Below are 14,079 nucleotides of genomic sequence, written 5' to 3' on the forward strand. Positions count from 1 at the left end.
TAAATAAATAAGAGGTCAATCTTATAGATAATAGAACTGACTGGTTAAATAAATTAACTAACAATTTGAGTCAAGAGGGGTTGATGCATGTGTGGTTTTGTCTGTTAAGTCACAAATTTTAAAAAAGTCAGAGCAAGTGTATTTCTTTAAAAGGACACTGTATCTTAAAATAAATGCTAAATCTTGTTTTCTCATGACTGTATCATCAACTGTTTAATCAGTCCTTATGTCCCTTTTTACTCTCATTTAAACTTTTTATCCTGTGTGTGTGTGTGTGTGTGTGTGTGTGTGTGTGTGTGTATCATGATAGCATACCTAAGATATATAATCATAAGTGCATATGCATATTTTGGTGCCTTTGTTTCTTTGAGATGGGCCTCTAGATGTTAGATTCCTGTGTGGAAGGAAGCAATATGTTAGAGTACTCTTTCCCCAAATCGTTGACAAGAGTAAATGCTGCCACTCATAAATTATTTCTTGTCTCTTTGAGTGCAAAGAGAGATCTCTATATTGCTTTGTGTCATGCTTCTCTCGTCAACATAAAGCATCTCTTTATGTCTGCTAGCCATGTAGGCTTGCTCTTCTTAGGCTTGTCTAATCTCATACTTTGCCCATATTTGGTTGGGCTACTGGCCTTTTCTTACTAATTTTAAATTTATTTTTGTAAGGTACAGCTGTTAACTCTTTGTTTCTCATTTATATAACAAATATTTATTCCAGACTTTTACTGTTTTTCATTAACTTTGTGGTATCTTTTGCTCTATATATTTTTTTACTTTTATAGTTCTATTTATCTTTTATTACTTCTATATAGTTGGTTTGTTTATTAGTTTCCTGTGGCCAGTGCAACAGATTAGCACACACTGTACCTTAAAATAACAGAAATTTATTCTCTTGCAGTTCTGGAAGCCAGAAGTCTGAAATTAGTTTTACTGGGCCAAAGCCAAGGTGTCAGCAGAGGGGTGCTCCCTCCAGAGGGTAGCCACCATGTTCTAGGGGAAAATACACTCCTTACCCCTTCCAGCTTCTGGTAGCTGCTGGCATCCCTTGGCCTGCTGCTATGTCACCCCAGTCCTCAAGGCCAGGATTTTCAAATCTGCCTGCTCCATGTTCACACTCCCTCCTCCTCTGGGTGTGTCAGAGTCCCTTCTGCCTACCTCTACAATGATTGCCTTTAGGGCTCACTCAAATAATCCAGGATATCTCCTCATCTCAAAACCTTTAATTTAATCACATCTGCAAAGATTCTATTTCATTGACAGTTTCCAGATTAGGACCTGACATCTTTAGAGGCCATTATTTAGCCTCCTACAACGTGATTAAGGTTTTCACCACTCCAAGACTGTAGATGTAGTTGCCCAGATTTTCTTGCAAGTGTTGTTGTATCCTTATTCTTCCTAAGAATATATTTTTCTATGTAGTGTAATATAGGGGTATCTTCCACTTGTGCCAGATTAAACCACTTCACCTCTTCCAGACAGAATTAAAATAGCATGTTTTAAATAAAAATCATGTGTAGTACTATTTCTGGATTCTCTGTAAGTCCCCTTGTCTGTTTATCCATTCCTACGCCACTACCATATTAATATGATTATTGTGATCTATGGTTCATTTTTAATAATACTGAAGACACTAACAGTTAAAAATTTCTCTCTGACACCAAATATTTCTTCATTTCATGGTTTTGCTATGAAGAGCTCAACTGTTCATAGTTTCCTAGAGAATAGAAAAATTCACATTTCTTTTCTCTTTTGATGTAAGGATAATCTAAGAGTGAGTTTTAAAATGTTCAAGTAGTTAAGATTTGTTTTATGAGTTACATGTTAATGGTGTGTCTCTCATTTTGTTATATTATGAGCAGAGAATGAAGCCTGTAGATATTTCATTTTAACCATTGTTCAAGTTTTCTTAATGGCAGTTACAGGAAGTTTTTTTTTATAAATGTTCTACAGACAAATATTGTTTTGAGGGGCTTGATATATAAAATGAAAAATATATATATGTACACATAATCAAGTTTATTGATTGTATTATTTAATTTTCATATATCCTCATTTATTTTCTATTAGATCTACCCAGCCTTGAAAGACATATTTTAAAGTGGTAGTGGTTGTGTTTTGTTTTGTTTTTGTTTTTGTTTTGTTTTACTTTGTTTTGCAGTAGGCGGGCCTCTCACTGTTGTGGCCTCTCCCATTGCGGAGCACAGGCTCCGGACGCGCAGGCTCAGCAGCCATGGCTCACGGGCCCAACCGCTCCACGGCATGTGGGATCCTCCCGGACCGGGGCACGAACCCATATACCCTGCATCGGCAGGTGGACTCTCAACCACTGCGCCACCAGGGAAGCCCCCATGTAGTCCTTTTAAGCCCTCCTCAGCTCTTATTCTAATTTTTACTGAGATCCTTTATCCAGTTTGTTGTAGATCAGTGTTTCTCAACCTTTTTTTCATTATCACCTTACTTGGGAAATTTTTAGACATTTTTTCCTAATCCTGCCCCCACCATGAAATTTTAATACCACAGATATATTGCATATTTACTGTATGTATATCTATGTTTTATTAGTAAAAAAGAGTAACTTTCATCTACACACACATCTCTACACTCACACCAGAAAGAATCAATTTTCAGTCCTTTTAGGGTAATAGCACTGGGAATGCATGTAATAGATTCTTAGTAGGCATTCCCCTATAAAGTGTCCTAGCAAGTACATCAAACACATATTCATATCACATTGCTAACCAATTATTTCTTCTTTCCTTCATCCTCCTTGATGGGTTTTAGTGTTATTTACTGTTTGGTTAGAGCCCTTCATTGAATATGTTTCTCATATGGGTTATGTAGGTAATACAGTCTCTAAGCCTGTATATATCTGCAAATATATTTTTCTTTCCTGCTGGCAGGTAAAATCCTTGACTGGGTAAAGCACTCCTGTGCTTCACTTTTTTTCTTCCACGGTCTGTCACCACCAAGTGCTGGTTTAGTGTTGTCGATGGTTAGCTCCACACCAGTCTGATCCTTTTTCCTTGATAGGTACCTTTTTGTTTTGTTCTGTTTGGGGCCGGGAGTTTGTAAGAATTCCTCTCTCTCCTTGGTGTTGATTAATTCTACAAAATGTGCCTAGATGTGACTTTCCACATTACATTTGCCTCCATCTTCAGTTATCTTTTCAACATGTAAATCTATGTCTTTCCTCAAGTTGGACACTTTTTTCTTCTGTTATTTGCAAACTTATTCTGTTTGTCTCTTTCTCTCTTCTAATACACCTATTAGCCACATGTTATATATCTTCAATTTATCGATCACCCTTTTCTCCCCTTGTCACCCTTATGCTTTTGTGTATGTGTGTGTGCATGCATGTTTGCGCTTTGAGATATTTCTTCCATTTGGTCTTTGGGCCACTAATTTGGGCCTCAACAGTGTTCTTTAATTACTCTTCTAATTTAGCTCTAAAATCGTAGAGTTTTAGTCCAGCCAGAGGACTTTTTTTTTTAGTCCAATCAGAGGACTATCTTCTGATTTCTCTTTGGTATCTTTGTTTTTCCCCTTCGCATTTTATTGTGGCATTTCATCCTGCCTATGAGTTGTTTTGGGTCAACAGAAATAGGCAGTATTTGTAACCCCTACTCTCTTGGGTTAAGCAGCCTCTTCAGAGTCACAAAGGGGCTGAGCTGGATCTCTATCCTTGCGGTACAGCTCTCTGTCCAGAATTGTACTGTCTATCATAAGGTTTTTGCAGACATTGGAAAAAAATGGCTTAAAGTAGGTCAATGTGCCTGAGCCACTAGCTAACTTCAAGATGATTTATTTAAGTTTAAAATGTTGGCTAATGTTTCTCACCAGAAAGAGCAAGTCTTTAAACTGCTGATGTTTAAAAACCAAGGGGCTTTTGTTATTCCTTTATGAAAACATGATGAGTAAATTTAACTCAGAGAGCAGTAGGCCTTACTGCAGATCTCAGCATAGAATAAGTGTTTCATACCTTTGAAGTAATTACATTTTGAATGTCCTAGCAAAAATGGGTGGACTAGGAGGTAAGACACTGAAAACAGGGGAAATTTAATAGAAGTTCTGCCTCAAGCTCAAGTACAGAAATTCTACCCCAGCACAAGTTCATTACAGTGAGCACTATAATTAAAAATTTTAAGACTCCTTGGTGTAAGTAATCAGCACATATTGAAGTAAAAATAAGCTTTATTTAATGACAGTCTGCTACTATCTGTAGCTTTTGGAGTTTCTATTTTCATTCACGTTTGAGAGTTCTGGTCTTTATTTTAAATCTCACAAAAATAACACAGTGAGAATAAATTTAAGGTTCAGAGCCAGAAGTACAGATAGGTTAGAAGATCTCTTATGTTTCATTTGTGCTAAATTTATTGTTAACTAAGAGCAAAAAAAAAAAGCATTTGTTTAAAAATACTGGCTCAAGACTTCCCTGGCACTCCAGTGGTTAAGACTTTGCCTTCCAATGCTGGGGGTACGGCTTTGATCCCTGGTCAGAGAGCTAAGATCTCACATGCCTCGCGGCCAAAAAACCAAAACATAAAGTGAAGCAATATTGTAACAAATTCAATAAATACTTTAAAAATGGTCCACATCAAAAAAAAAAAAAGGTCTTTAAAAATACTGGCTCACTAACCGTGGGGACTTAATAACACACAGAGTGCATATGCCCTTTCCCTTTGTGAAAGTGAAAAATACAAACAATTTATGTGACTGTGAGATGACCATGAGTCTGGGCTGTAGAAATCTGGGCTATTCAGGCATCACCAAACCTTCAAGGGTGTGTGACAAGAGTATAGTGCACAACTTGGCAGAGTGACAAAGCTCACAGGGAGGAGGTTGTGTTAGTGGCAGCTCTGCAGGAAAATCCACAAAGCCCCACCAAGTGCATCTTCCCTCACATCCAGTGTCTGAGCCTCTCACTGCCAAGCCCTCATTTCTCCATAGTAAATTTGAAATGTACGTAGACCCTGAAATCAGCAAATCAGCAGCTGTTTTTTCCTTATCCTTCTCCCTCTATCTCTTCATATCTCTCTTTCTCTCTCCCTCCCTCTTCCCTCTCACCTCTTTATTAAAAAAGCAATTTGCAACTGCCTGATGCACTCATTCAACATGCCTCATAAGAATAATACCTGCTTTGTGGGGAGGCTGCCTCCACGCTTTGCATGCAAAGTAATTTGGTTACTTTTGGTGAGTTCTACTTTGGGCAACCTTTATCAGCACACTTAGTTAGACAAAAAGGAAGCCTCCATTCCTGACATGGGGTGCAACTCCTCTTTTCTCTAACTTCCAGGGATTATGGAGTTTAGGCTATACTGCACCAGCTCTAGGCAGGAGCATGGCTGGATTATGCCAGACACTCCTCCCTGCTGTCAGCTGTCACCCTAGCACTGGCATACCAGCTCCCTCCTCCTTAATATTCCAAAGTGTTAGGGTTTTGATCTTTGGCTTCTTTCTTTTCTAAGGCTGAATTGCAGGAATCACTGCTCTACATCTACATTTCATCCATTTTCTCTTTTCAGTCTTCAAATTCTTTCTACATGATCATTATCAATAATCTATTCTTATCAAAGTAAGATAAGACTCTGCCACTTGGGGGGCCATTAATACTAAAGCCTTATTGCCTGTTTAGCCTCCAAAGGTATTTGAGTTTGTGGCTGAATAACAAAATTCTGAAGAACCAATAAAAGAAGACCAGTTCCCTCTTATGATAATGAGGAGTCTATGAAAACACACAAGAGGAAATAAAAAGGATAATGTTGCGGTCCACTCACCTAAGATGATATAATAGCTATGGACCTACCACTATGTAGAGTCTCCCTGAGATTAAAAAAAAAAAAAATTTACTATAAAAATTATGTTTGTGAAAATCTTATAAGGAAAGCCTTTACTTTTTATTTTTTTCAGTTATGTTTAGGCTGGGCTAATAATTCTAGATTTCTAGGCAGACCATAAGTTGAATTCAGTAAAATACGTTTTAAACAAGAAGGTGAATTTAGGCAAATCCCTGATAAGTAGTCATGATTCCCCCATAATGGCTAACACTTAAAGGATACTTACCTACTACTGTCTCTTAATCCTCACAAAAACCTATTAAAGTAAGTACTAATATTATCTATCTTTTACGAAGAAGAAACTGGAAATTAATGAGATTAAGAAACGGAGTTTGTAAATTGGAAAACCAGCTGGAATCCAGGTCTTTCTGGGTCCAATCACAACTGTTTAATATTCTCTGCCTCTTCATGTGTAGATAATTTGAGTTCATGAAAAAGTAAAAGAAGAGTAGATTTGCATTGTAGCATTGAAATGACTATTGCAATAATTGTTGAATTGCACAATACTCAAAAAAACAATGTAATCTGTGTTCCTACTACTACTCTATTTCCATAAACTCTTTTGAATTTATGAAGTGCTGCCAAGGGCTGAAGTGCTTGCCTTTTAAAATTTGAATGAATAGTTTTAATTTTCAATGTTTATTTATTCCTATTTAAAATAGCATACTTTTAGGTTTTCTGACTTTGGTTCTGAATATTTTTTCTAGGGTCAACGTCTTTTCGAAAAGTTGCTCCAACTGACTTCTCAAAATGTTGAAATCAAGCTAGTGAGTGATGTAACAGCTGATTCAAAGGTATTAGAAGCCTTGAAATCAAAGGGTAAGGCCAAGGTTGACATGGTACTCTACCTCTGGGTGTTCTGTTCCGGTACCTTTAATTCTACATAGAGCAGTACATGATTTCTTTATAATCAACACACTTGACTTAGTGCACTTCTTATTTCTCCTTTGAAAAACAGCTTGATTAAAGCCTTTAAATGAGAGTACTAATTAGTCAATTCTACTGGGATTTTTAAAGTAGTGTTGTTGCATATTAGCTTATGCAAAATAATCTACTAGCCATTAGATGATAATTAACTGGAAAGAAGAATCTTTCCCTCTCTGAACACTTCAGTGATGTGATTAGAGAGAAGAGCCGCTTCTTATCAGAACAAACATTGGATTTCTGATTTTCTCTTGACCATCAAATGGAAATTCTCCTCATGCTACATATATTCTTTGAAATAATATAGTCAGATGTAGGAGTCTATGAAACACTTCTTAATTCACAACTTTTAAGACAATTCCACAGGAGAGCCTCATTTGTATGGCCACTTTGCAATTTGTCTCACAATCCCTGAACACTGAGGATAATTATAAAATAAATTTCTTAATTTTGCTCTATCTTTACTAACTGAACTCTCACAAAAAGTTTTTACTGATTTATAAAACAATTTTACCCTGAATTTACTATCCAAACTGTAAGCCTATGAAAGAAATTGGCAGGTGTGAGCCAGTGAAAATGTTCAAGTTGCTGGGTGTCCCCAGGAGAGGACAAGATGTTGGCCCCAGTGAGTGTCAGTATTTCACCTGATGATACTACATCTCACATGTATGCTGTTTTAACATATTGGGCATTTTTGTTTGTCATCTTCCCTACATCAGTAAGTGAAAATAAAATACTTTCTAAAAAATGGAACAGGGCTTCCCTGGTGGCGCAGTGGTTGAGAGTCCGCCTGCCGATGCAGGGGACACTGGTTTGTGCCCCGGTCCGGGAAGATCCCACATGCCGCGGAGCGGCTGGGCCCGTGAGCCATGGCCACTGAGCCTGCGCGTCCGGAGCCTGTGCTCCGCAACGGGAGAGGCCACAACAGTGAGAGGCCCGCATACTGCAAAAATAAAAATAAAAATAAAAAATGGAACAGACTATGAGGCAAGTAAGTGAGCCCAAGTGGCCTTTCCTTCTGCAGAGGAAAAATTGAAAGTGATAAAGCCTATGAAAAGAAAATAACATAGAGAAGACAAAAGCTTGGCCAGGCATATGGGCTTACCACCATGAACATTCTGTTTTCTATGCATGGGAAAATACATGCGTTATTGCTAGGTCTGAAAGCTTCACCATGCTACTTGAGCACAGCACAATATACTTGAAAAACTAGAAAATACCTAGTTCAGTGGATTGACAGATACAACCAACATGGATTAGAAATGTATGAATGCTTAAACTGTTTAAAAAATATGAAATTGGGTTCCCACTGTAAATTGAATTTCTATCTGAAAATTTGTTATCTGACACATATTTAGGAGTGGATTATTTTAGGCTAACTCTGAGTGCCTGTATTTGCAGATGATTTTTCTTATGGAGGCTAATTTCATGTCCTTGGGGTTTGATTACCCCAGAAGGGTAAAAAGCAGATGAGTTAGGAAGAGAAGGATATAGCCTGAGACTTTAGTTGCTTCTTGACTGTACATCCACAGTTCTGTTCCTTGCCATAGCCACTCTAAATATTATAAACTAAACCAAAAGTTAAAACTAGGCAGTACTGGGGGTATAACAGCCTTTTTTAGTTGCTGCTGAGTATTTGGCTACTTTGGACAGGGAATAGCAATTAATGAATTTATAGATAAAGCCCTTGTTTATATTTCTATTGTGAACTATGAATTAAAGTTTCATTATAGTCAGTGCTTCTCACACAAAAGAAGTATTTGAATTTCACAAGTATATGCATATGTCACTACAGCTTAGGCTCTGTTAATGTCTAATAGGAGTTCTTATCAAAATAAGAAAATGGTTTTCCTTCACAATGGGAGAACAATAAACAGGACCCAAGGTTCTCACAGCTATTCCCTATGTACCTAGAGTGAGCCTATCTGACTTTTATTAATGCACATAGGTGTAATATATATGCATGTTTAAAATACAGTTTCTGTATTTCTCTACTCTCACCCTGTGGCAGAGACATAGTATATAATAACAGTGCATTTAAGAAATATTGATATTTTTATGAAATCGTTTTAAATCTGTGTTGGAATACTTTGCTTTGGGGTTATCTTTAAATTTCTTTAGGGAGAGTTCCTAGTCTTTTGGTAAAGTTCCAGGAAGGTTTGTCCAGAAATAGTCCACAAAAAACAGATAAGTGTGAGACTAACCATGAGCAACTTCAGCTGTGAAGGAGTTACTGAGTTTAGAAGTTAATCAAATTTATTCTGAAAAAGAACAAGAGTGAGGCTTCCCCAGGAAATGGTAAGGACTTAGTGCAGACATTGGCCCAGCGAAGGCACAGTGGGCTGGAGATGTGAGGTGGCCCAAGGCCACAGAGACCTCCGTGGGTGGGGTGAGATTGAAGGTTATTCACTGTGCCTCATGCTCCCCAATCCTTGACTCAGAAGTCAGAAGATAATCCTCCAAGGTCTCACCCTGTGGCTGGAAGGTGGGGTACTTTTGAAACCCAACCTCCTTGAAGTCCTTAAACCCCGGCAGGGATTTCATTCTAGACAAGTCTCCCTGTAAATCCAGAGTTTCACTGATCAATTTTCCTAATTTCACTTGCTCACTGTCTCCACTTGTATCCCCCAACAGCATCTCATAGGCAGCGTGTTAACCTGCATACCCCTGCCCCTCACTCAGTAGCTCCAACAGCAACTTCCTTTACCTGAATTTCCAACCGCCCACTCACCCCACACTCTCATTCTTCACATCTAACAGGCCAGATTCTATAGGATCTGCCTCTGAGTCTCTCTCCTAGATATCACAGTCCCTTTTCAGATACAGCTGCCCTAGTGCAGGTATTTAATACCTTGCCCAGACCTAGCCACAGCTACTTTCTCTCTTCCCAACTTCTGATCTTCTCACCCTCCCACCATCTGATCTCCATGCAGCTACCAAAGGGATCCTCCACAGCATGATTGTTATCAGCTCACATCCCCACCTAAATCGGGTGTATGTATGAGGATGCCCAAGTGTTATATACTCCTTTTAACTGAGAAATATCATACCTGCAATAAAGAGCACAGCATTAAGTGTATAGCTCTAGGAATTTTTATGAAGTAAACACGTCCGTATAATCCCTTCACAGATCATGATGTACAGCATTGCAGATGTCTCAGGAAATGTTTTCATTACCCTTTGAAGTCAGTATCTTCTGCAGAGCTGACCACTATTTCAACTTCTGCCACTATAGATTATATTTGTGCTTTTTTTGAATTTTATATAAATAGACTTATTAAGTACATACTCTCATATCTGGATTCTTTTGCTCAATTTTATAAGATCCATATATGTTGTGTATAAAAGTAGTTTGCTCTTTTACATTTTTATATGGTATTCTATCATGTAAATATAATTTAGGTATTCTACTGATGATGGACATTTGGATTTTTCCCACTTTTTTGTTATTGTAAATAATATGGTGCTATGACCATTCTCGTATGTCTTTTTGGTGCCTGTTTATACTCATTTCTTTGGATATTTACCGGGAGTGGAATTGCCGACATCACAGGCTATGTATGTTCAACTTCAATAGACATTGCCAGTCAGCTTCCAAAGTGGTTATACCAGTTTACACCACCACAGACAACACATGAAAGTTTCATTTGCTCCATATTCTCACAAAATCTGGCATTCTTTGTCTTTTTTATTTTAGCCATCCTGATGGATATGTATCATGACGTGACTTTAATTTTTTTCCCCTGATGACTAATGATGTTGACCATCTTCTCATATACTTATTGACCATTTCTATATCTTCTTTGTTGAAGTGTCTATTCAAGTATTGTGCCCATTGTTATTTTATTTTTGTTTTTTTATTGGCCTATTCTTGATTAATAGGCAGGAATTGAATCCTTTTTTGGCTATATGTATTTCAATTATCTTCTCCCATTTGAAGCTTATTTTTCCACTCTTCTAATGGTGTCTTTAGATAAATAGAAGGTCTTAATTTTAATGAAATCCAGTTTATTAAGTACTCCTTTATTGTTGGTGCTCATTGCATCCTGTATAAAAAATATTTGTCATCACAAAGTCATAAAGATATCCTCATTTGTTGTGTTCTAAATGCTGTATTGTTTTACCTGTCAGAATTAAGTCTATTTAGATCTGGACTTACTTTTTATGTATGAGATGAAGCAGGGATGAAGATCAGTTTTTATTTATATGGAAAGCCATTTACTAAAATCAAATTTTTTTCTTCACTCCATTTCAGAGGCATCCTTGTTGAAAATTGGGTGACTATGTGTTTGGGTCCATTTCTACATTCCCTATGTATTACATTCCAGTTGGTCTACTTATTTATCTTAGGACAAATACCACATTGTTTAATTACTGTGGCTTTATAATACATGTTAAATCAGGTGGTGTAATTTTTTTCATCTTTGTTTTTCATCTTTAAACCAGTGTTAGTTATTCTTGGCCCTTCAGATTTAAAAATAAAATTTGGAATCAGTTTGTCACAAAAATGCTGAAATTTTTATTAGAATTATGTTGACTCTTCAGATAAACTTCGGGAGAATTGACATTGACAGTATTGAGTCTTCTGCTCCATAAACATGACAAGGCCTCTTACTACTGTTTTAGCTACATCTCTCAAGTTTTTAATACGACATAAATTATTAAAGTATTTTTCAGTTCAAAAAGGTTTCTAATTTCTACTTTAATTGCTACTTTGAACCATGGGTTATTTAGAATTGTAATCCTTGATCTCTAAACATTTGAAAGATTGTTCAATTTATCTTTCTGTTATCTTCACTATGGTCAGAAGAATATACTCTGTATGATTTCAAACATTTGAAATGTGTGGAAAATTACTTTATACATTTTTATTTGTAGAAATAAATTTACTTTATAAATCTTTAGGCCTGTTAATGTGATGCCATTATATAACTTTTCAGTTTTGTTTCTGTATTTCATCAGCTCTTAAATTTGTCTTGGCCAGAGAGTCAGTCTAAAAGCTACTTCATCATAGCCAAAAGTGGAGTATATGTAAAGTGGCTTCTCATTGCCTAATGCATAATCCTAACTGGTAGGCCTCAAAGACAAGCTAAATTAGGGGTAGTATTGTCATTGGAATCCTCTGTTTCTTTCTCCATATCCACCTTCAAGTGGGGTATGCCATCTGCTACCAAAATTTAGCTTGCTAGGAAGTAACTGTGACATATCTCTTAAGTCCTGTTCTCCCTGCTCATGCCTCCCAGCAAATGCCTTTGATGTCCCATTTTTCATCAAACCTGATACTTGTAACATCACAGCAATATTACAGAAAATTTATATTATTAGTAAAATTTTTATTTTTGGCTGTGTCTTTTAGTCATAAGCAAAATATTATTGCTCAACAATACTACTGTATGTTTGAAGACTGTTTTTAGAGGAGTTTTAGGTTTACCACAAAATTAAGAGGAATGTACAGAGATTTCCTGTGTACTGCCTACCCCACACATGCATTGCCTCCTGCATTATCAACATCACTTTCCCAACAGTATATTTTTTACCAAGGATGAACCTGTATTGACACATCATGATCACCCCAAATCCAGTTTACCTTAGGGTTCAATCTTGGTGTTATATATTCTATGAATGTGGACAAATGTATAATGACATACATCCACCACTGTAATATCATACAGGGTATTCTCACTGCCATAAAAATCATCTGTGCTCCACCCATTCATCTCCCCCTGCCTACTTTGTATTTTATAGCTTTGTTGCAGTGAAATTTATAATTAGGGAGAATCAATTTTTGTTTGTCTTTCAAAACCATAGCAATTCAGTGTACTTTATATATATGATTAAAATATTTGCCAGTAGTCTACCAAATATTAAAAATAAATAAAGTCAGAAAATAATTTTGTTTTAGGAAAAAGATGGGCTTTTACTTGTTCGTTACCACATAATTCTTTAATAAAATGACTAGTGAAATTAAAGGCATAAAACATTAGAATCAATGACCTAGAAATAAAGTCTACACTTCTTTAAAAAAGAAAAAAAAAAAACATTTGAAAACGTTCAGGATCTGAAATCTCCCTTTTCAGTTTCATTCTTACCATTCTTGTTGTTTATTTTCCAAGTATGTGAAAACTAGTTGTGATTTCCTAAACAAATGTACTTTTTCAGGGCTGTTTCCTAAAACATGCTTTTTCCTGTGCCTGAAATACCCTCCCTCAAGCTCCTTTTCATCCTTCAAGGTCCCTTATAAGACTTACCCTTAATATTTTCCTTTAGACTTCCTCTCTTTTCCCTAGTTGTTCTTACCATTTTTTTTCTTCCATTGTTCATTCATTATTTATTCAACAACCATTCCTTGAATATCTGACACATGCCAGCAAGCTGGATTTTAAAGATAGAAAATTGACTAATTTTCTATCTTTAATTGATAATGCATGAGCCCTCTCCTGATTTCAGAGAATTCACAGTTTGGTAGAGAAGACTGATATAAGTGAAATAAACTGATCAAGGAATTCTTAAAACATCTACACAGAGTCCAGTTTTTCTGAATCACTTTCTGTGTCTGGGTCATTGATGCCCATATTTTCTACTCGCTATCGTCTCTGCGCCATAAAAAGCATTGATGTTTATTACTCTGTAACTTTAAGAAACAGGTTCTCTACTAATGTCTCTTTTTCTAAGTAGATGTTCATTCTGCTTGTTTTCAAAGCTTACTCAAAAATGTCAAAGGAAGATATTCTGACAGTAAGCAGGCCTCATACTCCTTCCTCAAAAGGCTCTTAAGTGGTTTGTTGACTGAATATTGATAAACCTTTGGGGCCTCTGTCATGCCACCAGGAATAACAACCAAGACTATGAAGTGACAACTCTGTCACAACTGCCACCCCATCTAAAACAATCATAAGATGCATCCCAATGTCAGAGATGTTAAAATGTGAAAACTGTTTCAGAATCAGTGGCAGTACAGTAATGAGGGTTACTTTAGAATTCAACAATAAATTAGAAAATTCAACTTAGAAACCCTTTAATAATTAAGTTAAACTAAGTTAAACTCGACCTCTCCTAATACCACACTGAGGGAGGTAGAATCTAAGCCAAACCTCTTGTAATGGGGCTTCTGTGTAGTTCAGTGACCATACTCAGTAAGTAGAAATTCAGAAAATCCAAGCTGGACTGGCTGTTAGGAAACAGGGATGTCTTCAACAGAACTTTTCATGGCTAGTGCATCCAATGATAGGAAGTGTTCCTATCAAAACAAACAAACAAGAAAAACCCTGCTCTATTACCTGAAATAGGAAAGAGGTTATGCAAATCAGTTTTTTATATGA

At 36.6% G+C, this 14,079-nt stretch overlaps 1 protein-coding gene across 2 annotated transcripts in view; it reads left to right on the forward strand.

The window, feature by feature from the left end:
• The window catches only part of PLD5 (phospholipase D family member 5), a gene marked incomplete at both ends in the record, with an annotated part of 422,025 nt that overhangs the window by 277,075 nt on the left and 130,871 nt on the right, over positions 1-14,079 (forward strand). The window contains one exon of one of the 2 annotated variants that reach the window (XM_079696892.1): positions 6,544-6,675. In XM_079696892.1, the coding sequence (XP_079553018.1) occupies positions 6,544-6,675 (132 nt within the window). The remainder of the gene's footprint in view (positions 1-6,543; positions 6,676-14,079) is intronic. The other variant, XM_079696891.1, reaches the window with a different exon arrangement.

The sequence above is a fragment of the Hyperoodon ampullatus genome (genome assembly GCF_949752795.1).
Source record: "Hyperoodon ampullatus genome assembly, chromosome: 2".
In the NCBI taxonomy this organism is placed as follows: Eukaryota; Metazoa; Chordata; class Mammalia; order Artiodactyla; family Ziphiidae; genus Hyperoodon; species Hyperoodon ampullatus.